This window comes from Pezoporus occidentalis, unplaced genomic scaffold, assembly GCF_034315485.1.
Source record: "Pezoporus occidentalis ecotype Australia unplaced genomic scaffold, CSIRO_AGI_Poc_V1 ctg5, whole genome shotgun sequence".
Lineage (NCBI taxonomy): Eukaryota > Metazoa > Chordata > Aves > Psittaciformes > Psittacidae > Pezoporus > Pezoporus occidentalis.
The window spans coordinates 14,004,592-14,025,882 of NW_026915835.1; the positions used below are offsets into that span (position 1 = coordinate 14,004,592).

The following is a 21,291-nucleotide window of genomic DNA, read 5'->3' on the forward strand; positions in this document are numbered from 1 at the left end:
GCATGCAAATGTAAATTTAAACCACATTTGAACAAAAACACTTTTATTCTTCTTCCCTTCTCATTCTGCGTGCTGGTGCTCCTCAGGGCCACAGGAACTATGACGTTAGAATTACTCATGCAAAACTGCCTGCTACCAAATAAAAATGAATCCTTCCTCTCTGCAGCAGAAATCATCCTAAGATACTGAGAATCAGTAGTATTTTTCTGCATAGAAGATGTACAAAGTGACCAGTTATTACAGCCAAGTGTAAACTTTGCAATACTCTAGAAAGAGGTTTCATTTTACCTGTAAAAATGCACACACAAAGTAACTATGATGAAAATTCCCTATTCAACTGAACTTCTCTTAACTCCAGAAGGTTTTAAAGAAATGCAGTTTTCCATTATTATATTCCCTTAAAACTGCCTCAATCTGTGCTAATAAAAGAAAACCAGCTAAACTGAATATAGCTTTGAAAGCATACCTCTGGGTGGTAGATCCATATCACCTGATGTGAGTCCTATCAAATTTGGTCTTTGGGCATGTACTCTATGTCTATACATAGGTCTTGAAGTATTTGTTATACTTGGAGCTTCTGGATTATAGCCATCTGTGTCATACGTTTCTGGTAACAAAGATATTGGCTAATTAAAATAAATTGCAGTTAAACCCCCTAAGGTTTCAGATACAGTATTTCATTTAATTACAAGATACAGTTACAAAGGAAGAGTTATGTAACAACTATCTTAAAAAAACCTCCCATGGTAAGCTTTCTGCTCAAACACAATGAAAATATTAGTCCATCATCCAGATTCACACTTTTACATGCACATTTTACTTCTGTCCTAAACCAACTTTGAAAAAACCTTTGAAAAAAAACAAAGTTACTCTCACAATCTAAATAATACAAACTTATTGTCCCAAACTACACAATTATGATCTCTAAACAGTACATTAGAATATGAATCAATGTTATTCTATTTAGCAAACCTTGTGGGCAAAGCCTCAGTACTACACCTGCTGTAAAAAGAGAGGGTGGAGCAGGAGGCGGCTGGTGATGAATACCCGTTGTAACAACGGTAGGAACTGAGCTAGTTGCTGAATTTGGGGGGGCATCCATGCCAGCAGGCTGCAATGGGGGAAGTGGAGGGGGTGGTCCTGTCAAAACCAAAGGAAAACATTGAATTCATTTATTATCCACTATGCTTACATTATACTCAACACATGAGGAAACTGATCTGAAATGTTTGCACAGATATTCAAAAAAAAAGGGTACGAGAGGTATATGGACATGATGCTGTAGCATTCATCCATATGACACCAATGACTCAGAACTTATATTACAGAGAAAAAGCATTTTATAACATTTCTTCAAACGCTTTCTTGCTGTAAGCAAAATGCTAACCTAATATTTACCTTCACCAAGAGAAAAGCATTAAAGCTTTGTAAAATCCCTTCGAAGAAACAAATTCTATTTTTTAACAGTGTGTAACAAAAATATTTTACAATAATAATCAGCTTGACTGTAATTATTTTTCTGAACACCCAAGAAGAAACCTACAACTCCAGTGGAAAGTCAAAGGGACCTTCTTATAACTGGGGGGGGGGGAGGGGGGTGTTTGGTTTGATTTTTTTTACAACAGGTAATGTGACACTGTCAAAGCTGAGCAGTCACACCTGACCTTCAATTTAATCACTGGCAAAAATCAGTGTCTGGAAAAACATACTGAAAAAAGTCACATATTTGGACTTTCCACATAGATCTGGAAATAGCATGAGAGGAAGAACTGATCACCCCAGCAATACAGTTACTCTCTGTACTAAGGTGAAATAAATACATTCAGATCTTATCCTATCAACTGGAAATGAAAACAGTTTAAGAAACTTCCAAGCAGTATCAAATATCGATTAGTCTCAAAATAATTTTACCAAGTGAAACATCTAACTTGTTAAAAATAAAAAAGAATCACATAAAACTAAAGTCACAGTTTCCAAACCACACAAAGGAACTGAACACTAAACTGATGTATTATAAAAGAGAGCCAGGCACATAAGTCTTCATTTAATTTTTAGTGCTTGAGCAAAATTACCTTCCAATAAAAGAGTAAACAAGCTGAAGAATTTATCTTTTTTAGTTATAAAAGTTTCAAAATTAACCACAAACTACATTTCCAGGTGTAAATCTGACACAGCAATGAATTCTCTTTATTATTTCAAATGAAATGTCAAATCTGTTGTTTCCAAGATTTTCACTTCTCTAATAGTAGACAGTTGTGGACTTCTATAAAACTCAGGGAATTGAGTTTTGCCACACCATGCTCTTGCTTAAGCACAATTAAAATATTACTCCACATTCAAGGTTCACATTTAACATGTAAATATTAAACCAATCAACTTTGCAACAATTACCATGGAGAAAAAAAAATAATTGGTGTAAGCTATGCCACAGCAGGGCATAGTACAACTTTCTAAAATACAATTAGCATTCTTAAAACAGTTTTCTGCACTGCATACAACCCAAGTAACATCCAGGCTTTTCTACTAAAACAGGAGGTGTAATCTTTTTTAATTACCTGTTACAGGTGGAAGGCTAGGTGGTAGGGGGCCTGGTGGTGGTACTGGAGGTCTAAGGTTAACAGGAGGAGGACTCAGAATTGGTGGAGGGGGAGGAAGTCCAGGAGGAGGTGGTCCTTCGACAACAGGGGGTTGTGCTGGAAAAGGCAGAATGCCAGGAAGATTTACATCTTCTACCACTACTGGATCACTTCCATGATCAAAAGGGCACATGTCTCCTCTCATACAGAAACCCTTTTCTGAAAAATCAAAAGCAAAAGGAATTGTTGTTAGTTTGACTACAGTCAAAAGCTGTAGTATGAGTCAGCGTAGATATGAAACATTTTATGTGTAATGCAGCAATATGTACATTAAGAGGAGAAATTTATATTAGAAAATTAAACTATTTTACTTGATTTTTAACAATCAGCACACAGGAACACTGCAGCAACATTCTAGCAGAATAAACACAGAAAACAGATTTTTCTTGAAGAATTAATTCTGCACTAAATTGTAACAAATACTGAAAGCAAAAAATTAAATCTAGATACCATCACATTAATAAAAACCACAGTGCTTCTAAGTAAAAAGTGCAATTACTGGGATTGAGAAACCCCTATTAAAGCTAATATTATAGAATGCTGACACAGGAAAATTCACTCCAATTCTTCTTCCTCTTTTGCAATTATTTCAGGAAGAATTAGAACATTTGCTGTAGTTTAATGAGATTATGTAGGAGCAAGTATTTGTTATTTACATATATATGTATTGTATATGTATATATATACACATACATGTGTAAATATGAAATATGCACATGCAAAAATGAATATAAATTAATTTATTTTCTTTGACACTGGAGTAGGTCCAGAGGAGGACCACAAAGATGATCAGAGATGGAACACCTCTCCTATGAAGAAAGACTGAGAGAGTTGGGGGTTTTCCATAGCCTGGAGAGAAGGCTCTAGGGAGACCTTACTGCAGCTTTTCAATACTTAAAAGGGGCTTGTAAGAAAGATGGGGAAACACTTTTTAGTAAAGAGCCTGTAGCAATAGGACAAGAGTTTACAGTTTTAAAATAAAGGCATATATACTCAAATTAGATATAAGGAAGAAATTTTTATTATGAGGATGGTGAGACATTGGCACAGGTTGCCCAGGGAAGTTGTGGACAACCCGTCCCTAACAGTGTTCAAGGTTAGGCTGGACAGGGCTCTGAGCAGACCTGATCTAGCTGAAGATGTCCCTTGCAGGGACACTGTCCATCACTGCAGGGCAGTTGGATTAAATGATCTTTAAATGTTCCTTCCAACCCAAATCTATGATTCTATTATTATCTGTTTAGCAACAGCCCCTCCCTGCCCCCCTCCCAAAGAAAAAAAAAACAAAACAAAACAATCCTAATACAATTCAGTATGAAGTGGAAGTTCAAAACATCTGGTTAAAACTGGAAGAAAGCCAACTGTACACTTCCTAAAACATGATGCTGAAAAATAGCCTGTATCACCTCATCTTCAGGAAGAGTTACCAAACATACAAATTAAAATATTGAGAACTAACAGAAGTTCTGCAGAGACTCAAGTAGAAAATATGAAAGTACAGACAGGACAAGCAGTACGTTAGAACCAGGTAGCCACTGAAGAGAGAGATGACCTTAGAAGTTTAGAAGGCACAAACAGACATAAGAAAAGCAAACGGAAGAGGCGTCTACTGAGAGATTTCAGTAACAGTCAGAAAAGCAAAAACAACAAAACAGTAAAATTTGAGGACAACTACATCAGTCTAACACATTAACATCTGCTTCATACTTAGAAACTGGAAACAATAAACTGCTACAGAAGATAAAGTTAAGAGTCACAAAGTCCTAGTGTCATGTCTGGAAAAGTTATTTCAAAAGTTTATTAGTCTGCAAGTTCTGTTCCTGTCTTAAAAAAGAAAAAACACGAATAAACAAAAACACACACACACAAAACAAAACAAACAAAAAAAAAACCCACAAAACCAAAAAGAACCAAACCATCACAAACACAAAACTGCAGAGCTGGGAGACCATGACGATACAATCTTCTGCAGCTCAGCTTGCACTAGAAGAAAACTTCAAAAGAAACTACACTTTCACAACGGTATTGCTGTGACATAAACTGGCAAAGCTACTCTTCTGAAATACAAATCTGTCAACACTTAGGAGCTCAACCTCTCATTTTCTTTACTCAAACCCCAACTAATCAGGTTTGAATGAAAAACTAGATCTTAAAGTTGTCACTGTGGTATGCAACAACAAAAAATACTCAGAAAAACACTTGAGGGGGAAATTTAAACTCTTCTCAGCTAACAGGTTGCCTGGCTGCATTTAGCTAAGACACTGTCAACTGCAGTAGCCTCTTGTGTGGATTTGGCACAAGACATGCAAAATGATAGCTTAAGACACAGATAAGCACAAAACCTCACACAATTTTAAGAAGCTCCTAAGAAAAAAAAAAAAATAGGCTAATATGAGCCTGGCAGGTTGTGGCTCCAGACCGTTCTAGTTAAAAATTATCTCATAAAATGGAAAAGTTAGGTCAATAAAGTGCTTATCATGGTCAAAACTACCAAATACAATATTTGGTGTGAACCTGACGTAAGACAGAAAACCCTGGTAAAATTGGGTCTTTTTTTAATAACTTTAAATATACTATTTTTCATCTACATAAAAATAATTCTAGTAACTAAAAAGACTATATAAACACTAATAAAGCTGTCTAAAAGATAAGTTAATAAAAAATGGGATAAAATCTGTATTCAACAGTTGTTCAATAGAAAAACCACAGTATTAGAGAAGACTGGAAAAAGAAAGGAGTATTATCTCAATCTTTTCAGAAAGAGGCCAATCACAGCCGCAGGAAGCAACTAAAAAACACAGACTTACCATCATAATCTCGACAGCGTTTCTTTGGCAGCGGAGGTCTTCCATAGGAGTTGTGGTCCAGCTGCTCTTCATGGAACTCTGACCAGCTTTCAGTAGTGTTATTTCCATGATGAGCAGGAGCAATAACAGTAATGGTGCTGCTCAATGTAGGGACAGGGTAGTGGCCAGATGAAATATTTGTCACAGAAGAAACTGGAGTATAATTGTTCTCTAATGGATCTGTTCTATCCATATCATATTTTGGCTTTCCCAAATCCCTTTCTGTAATAAAACAAACAAGTTAAATTGGATGACTCCTTCCACACATTTTCACCACTAAGTCAGTAACCTGTGTATCTTTATTCCACATCAGTTCACCTCAAAATATACAAATGATAAGTGAAATGCTCTACAGGTTACCCAGAGTGCCTGTAGAGTCTTCACCCTCAAGTTTCTCACAATCCAACCACACAGGATCCTGCGCAAGCCGCTCCAGTTTATCTGCTTTGAGAAAGTGCGTTGGACTATATGACTTTCAAAGGTATTTTCCAACCTCAGCAATTCCATGATTCTACATTACAAAGTTTTAACCAGAAAAACAATAATCTTAGAAGTACACAGTCAGCCACTAGGGTATTTCAACAGCAGCTATATCCACAGTAAAACAGAAACACTATTTAACTTCAAGCAGAGCACATCATCTATAGCGATGCATATATTTTAAGAACTTCAGATGGGAAGATACTCTGAATAAAGGGAAGCTATGGGCAAGCCAGCCATCACTGGAAAAAAAAAATGGAAAAGTTACACATCTTTAGTGTTTCGAGATACTACTGTTACTGTATCTTCATGTTTTTATGTTCATTCTATCTGCATTCAAATGTATACACTTATCACATAGAAAGCTTTGCAATGACTGCAGAAATAATAGTGCTTGACAGGTGTGGAACACTCCTGGGCAGATGCAGCAGTAACATGGCCTTTTATTCTGAATACATAAAAACTATCCTCTTCATTTTCTAATATTACCATCAAATAAACAGTAAGTATCCAGATTAAGACAGACGAGTTCTGTCATGAGATAAACTGGTAGACTCAAATAACCCTATATAAAGGAACATTAATAAAAATGCTTAAAGATGGCAGGTAAGTGTGGATAAAAAAAGCTTTTCTTAATGTGCTTAGAAAAAGAAACAAAGCTTTCACTGTAAGATAGTACAACTGTCGTTCACGTAAAAAAAAGCTTATATTAACATTCAATCACATTGTCATCTTCCAGTTAAACTGCTGCATGCTGTTTAACTTCCTTGTTTGCAAGTTGTTTGGAAAATACCTGCTGCATATTTTCAGGAACTCCACACACCTACTTTTAAGGCTGAGTTATCAAGGCCCATTCCACAGAAAGACAAGTAATACACAGGAGATTCAAACCAGACTATTTTTATCTCCACATTGTCTTTAAGACAGGGCAAAGATTTAAAATTACTCTCAATATTCTTTTCCAACTTCCAGTAACAACTAGTGGGAGAGAAAGCATACTTTTCAGCTGAATAAACAGCTTTGCTTTTAAAGAAGCTTAATTTGAAAAACTACAGTACTAAAGTCCTACAGATGCATTCAAATGCAAGTATTTACTGTAATAATTTCAGCCCCTCTCTATGTTGCCAAGGAGGGGGCAAGAAAAAAAGAACAGAGTTACACTGTTCTGCTTGACAGTCCTTAGCTGGTAATTTCTGTCAGCTCTGTTTCAGTAGCTGATTATTAATTTCTGTATCTTCCCAAACCAGACTACAAGTTTCCTGAAACTGGAATTTTTTGCCTCTCTTCCAAATATTGCTTAAGAGTGGCCAACACTTTCAAAGGTACTGAAGAAGAACAGAGGGAAAGCGGGGAAAACAAGCACTGAAAATATTATCACATAAGCCTTATTTCCACAGAAAATCAAACTAAATTTGAACAGAAATAACAGAAGAAATTTTGGTACATCAGGAACGTAGTGTAGGCAACATTCACCGTGTCTTAGAGACCAACTGTTGGTACCTCTGCTTCGTGTTCTGCTCCGGCTTCTGCTCCGGTCTCGATCTCGGTCCCGCAATCTCTCTTTGCTCCAACTTCTACTTCGACTCCTGCTGTAGCTCCGACTCCTCCCTCTTCTTCTGTTATAACGATCCCTATAGGAATCTCTTCTGGGAGGATTTCGGTCATAATCTCTCTTCCGAGAGCGTTCATCTTTTTTCCTTTCATCACGGCTCCTAAACATGTAATTTTGTAAATTAATTACAAGAATTATGAAGCTATAATTTAAAACCTTAACCACCATTATAAACCTCAGGAAATGGCAATGGAAAATTAGAAAAAAAAAAAACCCTACAAATGGAATCTAACTAGGATCCTTCCTTTCTTCTCAGAAGACTTCTAAAATTATTTCATTGGGTTTATGCATTTTACTTTTACCGTCTGCAAGATTTTAAAACACAGGTAAATTCTGTTTCTGCCAATAATGTACCTTCCTCAAGTTGGAAACACCAAAAAGTTAAACAGCTACTGAAGGGAAGGCTTCCAAATAAAACACAATTCAATCTCAATAACCAAGCACAGTAAGTGTTGCAATACAAACCATAAATCTAACATAAAAATTAATCTTAAAATTCAAATGTGATAGTTGTGCACAACTCTGATATGGTTTATACTATCGCTTATATACTAGCCATATAACTACATATGCATAAAAGCAATAAAAGTCTTATTTTTAGCCTCAGGTAACTATACATAAAGTTCATCATAAAAATCCATCTTATTACAGATGTAATGCAATAGGCTAAAAATGTTTATTACCTCGTATCTCTGTAGCGAGAACTTGATTGAGGAGGGCTGTGATTTAACCTTCTAGAGAACTTTTTCTCTCGCTCTTCCTCTTTAACAATCTGAATTTAAAGTATATACATTAGATGGTAACATAAGGACACTACAATGGAGACTTCTGCACAACCACACAAAACAAATCCAAAATACCAAGCAAAGTCAGCTGTAACACTGAACTGAAACAACGTTTTTGCATGTAACACAAATTAGAGAACCTTCGTATTATACTAGTTTTCTATTTCTAGGAATATTCAAAGAACAGGTTGGGCGAAAATGAAGCCAAACAAGCTTCCGTATTGTGCTGCGCTGAAAATAACACCTGCTTTTGCTACAGACAGACAGAAATCCATACCAAAGTGCAGTGATAGATCTGGAAAGACACGAATATTCAACAACTGGCACAGTAAGGTCTTTTCTTCATCAGCAGGTTAGCAGGTTCAGATCACAGAATCACAGAATAGTTAGGGTTGGAAAGGACTTTAAGATCATCTAGTTCCGACCCCCTGCCATGGGTAGGGACACCTCACACTAAACCATGTCACCCAAGACTCCATCCAACGTGGCCTTCAACACTGCCAGGGATAGAGCATTCACAACTACCTCGGGCCACTTGTTTCAGTGCCTCACCACCCTCACAGGAAAGAACTTTTTCCTTACATCTAAACTAAACTTACCCTGTTTAAGTTTGAACCCGCTACCCCTTGTCCTATCACTACAGTCCCTAGTGAAGAGTACCTCCCCTTCAGATACTGGAAGGCTGCTACGAGGTCTCCATGCAGCCTTCTCTTCTCCAGGCTGAACAGCCCCAACTTTCTCAGCCTGTCTTCATATGGAAGGTGTTCGAGCTCCCTTATCCCTGTGGCCCTCCTCTGGACTTGCTCCAACAGCTCCATGTCCTCCTTCTGTTAAGGATATCAGTACTGTACACAATACTCCAAATAAGGGGGTCTCACAAGACCTTAGTGGAGTCAAACGTAGGCTGCTGCTGAAAAGGACAAACCTACTCTTCTGGCTCAAACAGTAGCACAAACATTTGTGTCAGAATACAGAGTTCATCTGGATAAAGCAGCAGGAGGAATGACAACTGCCATTTGGAATGGCAGCCTGGATTTACGATGAATTAAAGGGCAGCATATCTAGAACAGCAAAAAACCTGATGTAAGTTGCACTGCAACTCCTGCACGACCCAACAGCTTTATTTACACTTAGCCAAGCAGAACCCCTTTGGTTTACCTTTGAAACACCCACTTATGTTTAGAAAAACTGTGCAGCAATACTCAACATACTAGACACAAATCTTCCGACATACTTTAATGCTGTAGGACAAGCTTTGGGACTATTATTAATAAACGAACATGATGAAGTTGAGCCATGTAAGCAAACTATAGGAATGAGGAAAAAAAAGACATACATTTAATTTAAAATCCATTCTTACCTCTTCTTTTTTTGTCTCTTTTTCCTGGTGCTGAAAAAATTCTACTTTCAGGCTTCCTGACGATGGTTGTTCTGGTGGAGGTAGATAGCTTTTTGTATTCACAGCATCAAACAGTTTTTCCACAAATATCTGAGTTTCTAAAAGTAAGGAAAGTGTACAAATATCCATTATGCAAAATACAGTCAACATTTGATTAAAAAATTTAAAAAATATATACTTAAGAAAATCAGCATTCACCAAAAAGTTAAAACAATCAAGAGTTTGGTTTGGGTTTTTCATTAATACTCTGCTGATAATTTTATATTTTAAAAGGACATTCACATTCAAGAAACCTGTCAACAATAACAATGTTTCACAAAGTTTTTCAACATCAGGAAGCTTATTTCTAGAATATATATATAGAGCTCCAATACTTCTAATTCTGGCAATAACACTTAACATTCATGATTTTCTTCCAGGAATACAAACAGACACAAAACACAGACCTAACATACATATATTGTGCTATACACCTGTTTAAAAAAAAAAAACAAAACCAAAAAAAAAAACAAACCTTCATGAAAATTGGATTACATACTTCAAAGTAACAAAGCTAATAAAGACAAAAATTCATTATTCTATGGGAAAAGATTGAATGAATTAAGACAGGCTTTTCACTCAAGCTTTATTGCTATGATAAAAGATCATACCTTTCTGAAGAAATACATCCAGCTGATCAACACACAATGCCTTCAGTTCTTTTTCACTTTTATCCTTCTTTACCAAAGCCAGAACATATTTAGCTAGGGCAGATGGATCTGCATCACATCTGCAAACAGATTAAAATAGTAATTAAATTACAGAAGTTAACATCTGAAACTCTTATAACCAACACATATAAAGGACTAAAACATTTCCTACCATAGTAAAAGAAAAGCACTCAGATGTATTTTTTAATACAGAGTCCAGATATGTAAGATTGCCAAGTATCACCTTTCTTTTCTAGAGAAGTAATTGCCTAGAATATTTCCAAACAATATTGCACAGAGGACTTCACAGGAAACTAGAATGAACTATTCAGAATGAAATAGCCTCAAGTGCCTAAGTCTTCAAAGCAAATAAACAAATACTTCTATAACTCTCCAATGATGAAATTAGTAATTCTGAATGTAACACTAGGTGACTGTTAATGGGGTAAAGTCAGCCCTATCTTGTTACAAATTAATACACTTAGCAGAAGTGATCTATGCTATTAAAAAAAAATAAATAAATCACTGAGACTCTTAAATATGCTTAAAAAATTCTTATTACTACCTACATATGAATACCATAAAAAGCAGATTAACAGAAAAATTGTAATTTTGAAAAAGGGTTCATATAATATTATCATGTAATCTCCGTAAGTGGTACACAGACAATGAAGGGAAATTTAAGGGCTCATTATCCATTTTAGATATCTAAATTCAATTTAAAAGCAAGTATGGAACACTTCAGTATAGAAGCTGATGGTCTCATGCATGCCAACAAAGAACTTAAAATGGCATAAGCTGTATATGCATGTTAAGTAGAACATTATTCAACATGCCTGATAAAATTTGATTATAATGTCTCACAAGCAGTAATCTACAATGAACTCTGTAGTGGTGTTACAGAGTAAAACCTGACAAAGCAAGCGAGAATACTGCAGAAAACAATTTCATGCTTCATAATTCAAAGCCAGTAACTAATGAAATGGTGAGACAGTGGTTTATCAGGCAGAACAGCAGCTTTTTCTTAAACCATTTAACCCCATTACGTAGCATAAACCAAAGGAAGACCTCAGACACCACAAAACCAGGCAGGATTTAACAAACACACACTGGTTCTGTGATATTGGCAGTGATCGAAGTTAATACTAGTGTTTTAAAGAACAACAAAAAAAGAGAAAAATGGCACTGGTGCATCTAACTGTACATTAGCAGAAATATGTAAAATTAAACTGGGGTTAGAAAGTTGCACTGAATATGAATATCACACAAACACTGCTCTAGCACAGAAGTCCACTAGTCACAACGAAGACTAAAATGACAGTTCCCAATTTCTTCCACATTAAAGCAAATGAATTTTCAATGCAGAAGTTTAATTATAAAACTGAACATTGTTCATTTAAATGACATGTATTTTAGACACTGTGCAGAAGAAACTAAATCCACCACCATTTGATGCTGCCTAATTCCTCGCCCCAAAGACATCAAGCAACATCCTTCATGCAAACATTCACTAAGCAGAGGAAGCAGATCTGTCAGAATCCATCCTCAGATTTTCTGGATAGCCTGGGTCCAGCAGTGCTCTGAAGATAAACATCAGAGCTTCAAACCTAACTCAGCATCCTCTAGAGATCAGGCAGTATCAGAATTTCAAGCTGTCAAAGCAACTTGAGCAGCTAGGGGTGATACCACAATATTCTGTGGCATTCACAGTATTCTGTGGCATTCACAGTCTACATTCCAGAAGAACCTGCACACACTGAACTGACAAAACACAAATATATACTATTAATCAAAAAACAGACTGCAAACCAATTGAAACTTATTCAGAAATGTCTTCCTTCACATATCACATCTAATTTGCTCCCATTCAGATTTAAGAATCCTTTATCCGGAAGAAAATGCTGTTCAAGCAGCAAGTCATCTTGGAACCAGGCACATGATCTCCTACAGTAAGAGCAATAGGACTGCATGGTCTCTTTCACACTGCTAGCACCTGAGCACATCATCTCACAAGTTTATCTGAAAGTTTGATACTTAAAAACACAACCCCGCAAAGGCCCTAAGGCCTCCTGTCGTAACTTCGCAATGCTTGAATTTGCTTTTTATTCGTACCCTCCCTCCCCCTCCTCCCCCCCCCCAAGTTCTTTAATGCCAGTACAATGTCACTACAGGAAAGCTTCAGTCCTCTCCCAGTTTAAAGCTGAATCATGATGCAGAAAATTACAGTGCTATTTTCATATTAGCTATCTACACTCATAACAGGAAAACAATCTTTGCAGGAGAGGCCAATTTTCACACGGTACCAAATTCGTTTCTTCACCTTTGTATTCTCCACAAAAACCAGATAAAACATCGCAAACTGGGTTTATTTTTTTATTTCATTTTTTTATTTCAATTTCCACAAATATGGTTATCATCTGATAATAGTCACCTGTCATTGTTCAAAATCTGCTACAACTGACTTAAATGACAACACATACACGCAAAATGGAGGGAAGAAGAAAAAGCAAGAGTAATCCTAGAAAGTAAAAACTCACTGCTGTTAGCTACTGCACTATACTTCAATATGTACTTTAATTCTCCAGCTTCTACAGTAGCAACTATACAACAACCTCATGTGCAGTTTAAAGTAATTTCTCACTCATGAGTAGAAAAATGGAAAGACTTCTCTGCAAACCCACACTCCAAAATGTGTAACACAAAAAAAAAAAACAAACACAAAACCACACCAACCTCAAACTCAAACAAAAATTGTTTAAAAACAACAAGTAACCAATTCCTGCTTTCACCCCTCCCCACTATGATCTTGGAAGTCCTAGGAATACTATCCACCCCAAAACAACCTTAAAATTTGAACCCATCCACCCAACTCCAAGATACTCTCAAAAAAATATCCTCAATGAAAATGAGCATACTTTGAATTTGTAAAAAAATCATTTTCTCCTCTGGTAGTGTCCTAGCATTTATCACTCTTTATGTGATACAACCACATATGAACAATGCAAAACAATCATACTGTACTCTTAAGTATTACTCAATGTGTAAGCGTAGAAATCCCCCTGTACAGAACAGAGGAACTTAGATGCTTTCAAGTTAAAACTCTGTATCTATTTTGGCTATTCAACAAATGCTGTATCTGAGAAGTACTAACAGATGATATTAAATAATCAGTAATGAATACAATTGCCAGAGTGAGACGGAGAAAATGTTTTTATAAACAGACAGGTATGGTTTGTTTTCTTTTCACTTTTTAAAATTAAACTACAAAACTTCACACAAGCCAAAGGCTGACTTCCTTTTTTAATGTACTGAGACTTGAAACAGAAGTCTCCTCTTCTATGCCTGTTGCTCAAAGCTTGAAAAAAAATCATGAACAACTGATCTGTTTTCTTCACACTGTTGCAAAGACCCTACTTGTTTCTGTAACTAGTAATTTAGATAAAATTAACAAGGTTATAGTCTGATCTCTTACAGCTTTTCAGACTTTGCTTTTTAAGATGATGCTAAAATTAAATTTCTGGCAATGTGAAGTGGTAGAAGAGTAATGGGTCTCATGAAGCAAACTATACAGGACTGTCAATACAGTACGTCTGCCTGAAAATTTTTGTTCTTTACAGCTATTAAGTATTCTGGATTATCACCATTAATGGTTTTGTTTGGGGGAGAGCTGTGTTTTTAAAAGCAATTCTTTCTCTTTTTCAGTCAAACTGAATTCCAAAACATTGCCTATAAATTTGCCATCCTTTGACTTAGAAAAGATCTTCTTGTTTGGATTATAAGGGCCTTGGGGTTTTCTGAGAAATGAGTTTTTATGTTCTCAAGATTGACTGCAGTTTCTTACAGAATAGCAATCTGTGTGTGAATAATATGCAATATGCATGTTGTGCATACGTGGATTTTTCACTCATTTTGAGCATACTTTATCAGTTTTTTCTAAAGTTCCAACTTGTATTTTATGCTCTTGCAGTCGACACCTTTTCAAGTGATGTCACTTTAAAGTAAACAGGAAAGGCATCCATGGTGATGACAGCAAAATACACTGTGCAGCAGATTTCCCAGTATGTATCATTATATTCTTGCAGATTATAAAATTAATAGAGAAAGGTCCTTACCTGAAAATTCAGAAAAACTAGAAAAATCAGACTACCCATACATTTCATATCTGCATTCAAAATTAAAAGTAAATTTCTATTTCAATTCTAATTGAAATTATCTATTTTATATAATTGAATATATATGAATTATATACATTTTCAATTGTTTTATAAAGGTTTGAATCCTTAGCCTAACTTGAATATGGTGGGGTACATGACAAACCTCAGCATAAATGGCAGTGCGTGACATTACTTTATCCTTATGATTAAGTTTGACTGCCAGAAAAACATCCACATGCACTGAAAGATGTAAAACAACATTTTGCAACTTGGAGACCCATAACTGTATCCTCCCAACTTTTTGTAGGCATTTGCTCCAACTAATAATCAGCATAAATAATCACAAATTTTTCCTCTAGCTTTCACTTTCACATTTTCTTTAACAAACAACATAAACCTGTTGGCAAAAGCTACCTGAACTCATTTCCACTGCAGCAAGTTAACTCCCAGTGCCATTTACAATTAAACACCACAGCATGTATTCTTACACCCACTTTTTGAATATATGACCCTAATTAGTAATGCTAAATAGTTTTACATCCAGTACTGCTTTTTGGCAGCCTGCGCTCTTTCATTCTGAAAACATGTAGTGTCTACTCTTCTATATTAAATAAGAGATGGCTCTTGTAGCCCCACTTTAATAAACAGCATTTAATATAGAGGCATAGATGGAAAAAGTCTCTTGCTAGAGCTCTGCACATTCTTCAGAGAACAATCTGAACATCTCCAACTGCTACTCACCACAGAGAGGTTTCAAAAAGGAAAGGAACAGCCAACCAAATATTTTGTTCAACTGTAGGAGCAAGAATTCACAACTGCAACAAGCCTCATAGAAAAGTTCAGAATCCTTTCTTTCTGATCTTATCCAGTTTTGAAGTTATTAAATGAAATTACCACTTCAAATAAAGAAATTAAAGCAGAAGAGGAAATCTGAAGTTGTTACGAATAAGCCTTAAATATATAGGTTTTTTTTTTAATAATGAACATTTGAGAAGGGAAAAATAATTTAGCTGAAGAGGACTCATTTCCCTGTACAGTCTTTATTTTAATACTTTGCAATTCATTAAATAATATTCAATATATCCATTTCCAACACTCAGATTTATGTATTTTTAAATATAAAATACTAAATTATCTTCTGAGAACTCACTTTGACTTTTATAATCACCATGCAATTACAGACATCAGCCTAATTTATAAATGCAGCAGATGTGGAACACACATTGAAGTTTTTTTAAAATAAAAAAAAGAATGTTACTGGTATAGCTGTACATACAAAATCCATTATTAACAACAGAGCTTATACAGACTTAGACTTTCCCAAAACAGCTAAAAATAATTCAAAAATGCAGATAAGCTAAACAAACATAATACATTTGTACATAAATATTACAGAACCCTTTCAAAAGATATTGAATAGAAGAATTCAGTAAATATCTTTCAAGCCGTAAGAGAATCTAAGCACAAACTTTGAATATCGTATGCTGAGGCAATATTGTATGAAGTTAGTGCCCAAGAATGTCTTTAAGCATCAGTAAAATGCGTCTTCAAATGAAAAAGCATGCCGTTTTGAGTATTTTGAATGTAAAAAGTATCATAAGGAAAGAGAGATCTGAAAAATCTGCTGGACTAAATACTCTGAGAATTTTGGCAATGTCTCCCCAACAGGGCCCTGAACTCTCCATCAAGAAAACACTGAATAAGGCCACTAGGACTCCTGTTCAAATACTCACACTGACAGCAAACACACCCTCACAAACCAACCAGATGAATTCTTAAACCAAAAGATGGAAGAAGGAGGAATTAAAAAATGGCAAGCAGACTCAACAATGATAGCTGTGATGTTGATAATATACCTGAAAAATTCACACGCATAAATAGCTTATTAACCCTTCCTATCCTACTCCAGTCTGACTTCTCGACAAAGCACAAAATGAGTAAAAGATAGATATTCAATCTTCCTACATATAAACAAGCTGAAGCAAATTAGCTTGAAGAAAGGTCTGAAATAGCTTTTTTCCTCTCAGAAAATCTCACATATTGCTATGAAGTTCCTCATGCTGCAATTCTTCATTTCAGTCAGTTCTCAGTAAGTGAAGTAGCTACTTAGAACTGGAGCCTTAAGAAAGTTATTATTTCTAGTTATTCTTTTAAAAGTAGTATCTACAGCATTTGCTGCAGACCTGGTACTATGCTGCTGTAGTAAATACTACAGAAATCAGTTTAACAAGAGGACAATCCTTTAATTTCCAAAAATCTCACTGGCATGAGGAGACAAACTATTGCTTTAATTTTACAGTTATTAGACAACTACTCAACCATTACAGACAAAAAAAAAAATAGTAATTGTAGGATAACCTAATTCACACATTTCTATGTCTTTTCTATGAAAGTTCAAAAAAAAAATAAAATCTACTATTCCAAAGTCTACCGTCTCATGAAAGTGTTTGGAAAACAGATGCAAATTCCCAAGCGGAGATATGCATAAGTAGCAATTAACTATAGGGTACATAACTTTTTACCATGCAGGGGGAAGAAGGAGTAAAATATTCCCATGCTGAAGCTGTCAAACTGTAATCTGATAGTTTTCACAAAATTAACATGGTTACTCACTTAAGTGAAAAAGTGTGCTTGGGGGAGGGAGAGGAGTGAGGACAGAAAAGAAACTTCCATACGGTTTCCTTGTGAAAAAAACAAACATTACTTGCCCATTTCAGATACATCTGATTGCTTTTATTTCAAGCCAATGACAAATCCCTTAACCTAGACTTCATTTTGGACACAAATATTGTGCACACACAACTCTTAAGATGGTAAAAGAAACCATGCGAGGGTTTTCCCATTGATTTTTTAAAACGAATGTACAGACCAAAAATGTGCTGCAAGTCCTGAAACTAACTGCTCAAATTTAAACTACCAGTGTACACTGAAACCACAAAAGCATGTTTGAAGTCCTCCAGGCAGTGAACAATCTCTCTGTAAAGGAAATAACATTTAGGTGCATGCCATACTCCAATACTGAGAATTTACAACCTAAATTTCAGTCTAGTTTTGTTGCCTAAAAATTAGTATTTATACTTCTCTAGAATGCTGCTCAGTTCTTGACAATTATCAAGGTGGACATGGTTATGTTTGAAGGCTGAGAGAAATGCTGCATATTTGCAGGGCTGAGTGGGTGCAGAAAAACGTCTGCTGCTTATTGGGCAGAACAGCTTAGTCTAATTTAGGCAGCTCTACCATTCCACTGTGTTGCTACTAAAAAAAAAAAGTGTAAAATGCTACAGTGTTCAATAAGTAAAATGAATGACATACTCATTTAGCAAGATCCAACTCCTGAGACACTACTATAGATGAGGACCACTGTTACAATGCTCACTTTCATTAACTTTAATAATACAGAAATACACTGAGCAATGCAACAGCCTCCAATGCTGTTACATAAGTTACTGACATCATTACAATAGTTCTAAATTATCATGATACCCACATCTGACATACTCATACAGCTGCAACCAGCAGCTTAAAATGCCACCTCTAGATTCAAGACAACTGTCAGCTTGCTAGCTGGCTAACACATTCAGTGCAGAAAGCAAAAATCATCACAGTGTATCTGTGACAATATGCAATGCAGCCAAGGGGTTCCATTTTGCTGCTGATATTCAGTGTAAGAACAAGAGCGGTTTCCTGTAACAGGAATAATTTTCTTCTCTATGTTCAGTTTTCAATTATACCTTATAACACAAATATTTTAATTCTATCATAGTATTTTTACAGAGAAGCTTAGCAGTATCAGTGCACTAAATTAAGGACCTCAGTTTCCCAAACACAGCAACTTCCCGCTAGTCCTGTTAACAAACCATCAAATTTCATAACAGATGTGTAAGAGTATCTTTACTAGTGTTAAGCAGTGACATACCAATGACATGTATTTCTGCTTTATTTATCTTAGCTATAAATGGCTTAAAGTGTTGACAGAGTAAACATAAAGAAAAGAAACATCTATTCCTTTTGAACTTCTTGGGAAGTTTTCATGGGAAATTTTCATGGGAAATGAGAGTGAAAGCTACTGGTAGGCTGATGAGTGCTACAGGCAGGACAGTGCGCCACAATGTATGTGCAAAGGAATGCCAAAGTTTTTCATTTTAACTCAGATCTTTTTTATTGACCACCTTTCTTAAGTAACTGGATGAAGATAACTAACCAGTAACCTATTAACAATTGAGCAAAAGGCCAAAAACTATTGTAAGATTTAACAAAGGTTGAAAAGTGTGACAAACAGAACAGTGAAGGCATAACTGAACACCAGAGCATACTGACTGTTTGCCATCAAATACTCCAGTAACAGCTACACACTAGTCTTTAAACAATTTGGATTCTGCTCCCTCTGACGTAAGTACTTTGAGCATCATGACTACTTGCAGGATTAACCAATGCGAAAAACCTCTCAATTTTAATTAGGTATGCCTAAATAACTTACAAAAATTGGTTTAGGTATTTTTTCCATCTTCCTTTCAAGTCTGATTTAGTACATGAACAAACCTTCACAAGAAGGTAATTATAGCAAAGTGGGAAAAATTAGATATGGGAGCCTTAATCACTGTAAGCAAAATTCATTGGGCCAGCAGAAGATTTTAATTAAAGTAAATTTACACAAAGTAATTAAAAACAAGAAAAATTTCCGCTACAAAGAATTAGGGCAAGGGGGAGAACATTACAATATCTTATAAACTGGTGAATTCAGCTTTAGTACAGAAAAGCTAATTTTTTCACAGGTAGAAATTCAAACAAATTCAAGAAAAAAAAATTAAAAAAGACATCCCTACCTGGAGCTTTATCAAGCCAGACCCTGATACTCCAGCAAAGATTATACACGCAGTTTATGTAGGATCTGGAATGGATGTGCAGAAAAGAAACCCATCACAGTAGATATAGCTCAGTGAGAATCTTGTTGGTACAGAAATTAGAAGTGGCAGACAGACAGAAATTATATTCCAAGTTTAACATTATTTCCAAAAACTTCACGGGAGCAATGCAAAAGACTGTTGAGAAATGCCTTCTTCACAGACTGGAGTTGAACACACAAAATAGCTCTAGTCAAATACAGAGCAGCCACAGCACAAAAATAATAATCTTGCCACTTTGCTGACACTGGTACTACATTCTCATAGCTGTATCTACAGTGGTTCTGTGCGTATATTCACTAATTTTCTGTACACCAAACTGAGCAGCTCAGGAGTTATTTCCAAAATCACTAAAGAAGCCTATCTTTGCAGAACTGTAGAAAGTTCCTAGAGATCTACCACCCTTCAAGCAGAGCTGGACTATGTAAATGATTCAGCATAGCAGCATTTGCAGTTTCTGCCTCAGTGCAACAAGTCTGAACTGAGATAAGGAGTGTTTGTATGAAGGATCACCAAGGCTTTGCCAAAGGCATTAGAGACATCCAAAACAAAACAACCAAAAAAGCCAACTAACCACAAAAAAAATCAAAAACTCTCCCCCAGACATTCTTGTCTCTGAACAGTGCTTCCCAGGGCACAACGGAAAAGCAATTCATCAGCCAAATAATTTGAAATTCATACAATTACGTAACACACTTCATTACACTAAAAGGTTAGCATTCCTGATAGTGCCTTGAAATACTTAAATGATAAAACTTCATTATAAAATAACAATACCCATAAAGGTTGTTTCACCTTCTAGTTCTAGAAGTGTTCCAGAAATGAATGTTTTACAGCTTTTGAAACTATACATCCCGATTAAAAACTGCTAACTAGCTGGAAACAGACAATTTGGAAAATGAAGTACATTCTAACTCCTCAGCTCTAGATAACTAGCACATGTAGACCTATCTAAATGTGTATAAAATTTATTTGTGTATTTTCTTAAATGCACTTATCCCTTTAAAACTGAGACAACACCTACATAATGATCTAATACAATGCCGTCTTCCTTACTATGGTTAGGAAATTCAGCTGCCTATCTTGCAGCTAAAGCTTTCTGAAAGACCAGTAAGATAGCAGTTGGCACATTTTGTGTTTCATTAAAAGGAAAAGACAAGTTAAAAACTATTTGCAGGCTATGGTAACACCTCCAGACAACCGGCACTTTGGGCTTCATTGTACTAGCACTGCACCAACAGCTCTTACTTCTTTAGAAGTAACTACACACTAAAATTTTCCTACAGCCAAAAGCTATGGCTGTAGGCACACATTTCAGAGAGCTGAGATCAGGAGCAGCTCCAAGAATATTTGATTGCTGAGAAATGACAATACCTCTTCACCAACTGCGACACTTATTGGAATAATGCAATTACATAGGACACTGGACAAAACTGAATTTAACAGTTGCTTCTGGCTTTTTTCCTCCCAAAGCTAAAAATTCAGAGAACTCATCCTCCAGGCCTGCAATTCCCTATTCCATGACATAGCTTTGAAGCACGAGAACCATATCTGAACTGCTCACACACAACATCTAACTTAATAGAAACATGTTGATCCTTTTAGTGCTAAAAGCACAGAACCACACTGATCACAAAAGCTGAAAATCACAATTTCACCCTTTAACTGCCGACTACCACTAGCTGACATGACAGTTCAGCATGCAAACAAATAGAAAAACAAGGAACAACTGGAGTTTGTTACCAGAACAAGAAGTTCCTACTGCACATCGCTAATGAACAGAACTTCA

At 35.9% G+C, this 21,291-nt stretch overlaps 1 protein-coding gene across 5 annotated transcripts in view; it reads right to left on the minus strand.

The window, feature by feature from the left end:
* RBM26 (RNA binding motif protein 26) overlaps nt 1–21,291 on the minus strand; it is a 54,226-nt gene that overhangs the window by 30,514 nt on the left and 2,421 nt on the right. For 2 of the 5 annotated variants that reach the window (XM_062636938.1, XM_062636934.1), the window contains exons 2-9: nt 10,409–10,527; nt 9,720–9,856; nt 8,258–8,346; nt 7,436–7,674; nt 5,444–5,704; nt 2,556–2,795; nt 973–1,140; nt 467–607 (exon numbers count right to left, since the gene is read on the minus strand). In XM_062636938.1, the coding sequence (XP_062492922.1) occupies nt 467–607; nt 973–1,140; nt 2,556–2,795; nt 5,444–5,704; nt 7,436–7,674; nt 8,258–8,346; nt 9,720–9,856; nt 10,409–10,527 (1,394 nt within the window). The remainder of the gene's footprint in view (nt 1–466; nt 608–972; nt 1,141–2,555; nt 2,796–5,443; nt 5,705–7,435; nt 7,675–8,257; nt 8,347–9,719; nt 9,857–10,408; nt 10,528–21,291) is intronic. The other 3 variants (XM_062636936.1, XM_062636937.1, XM_062636935.1) reach the window with 3 other exon arrangements.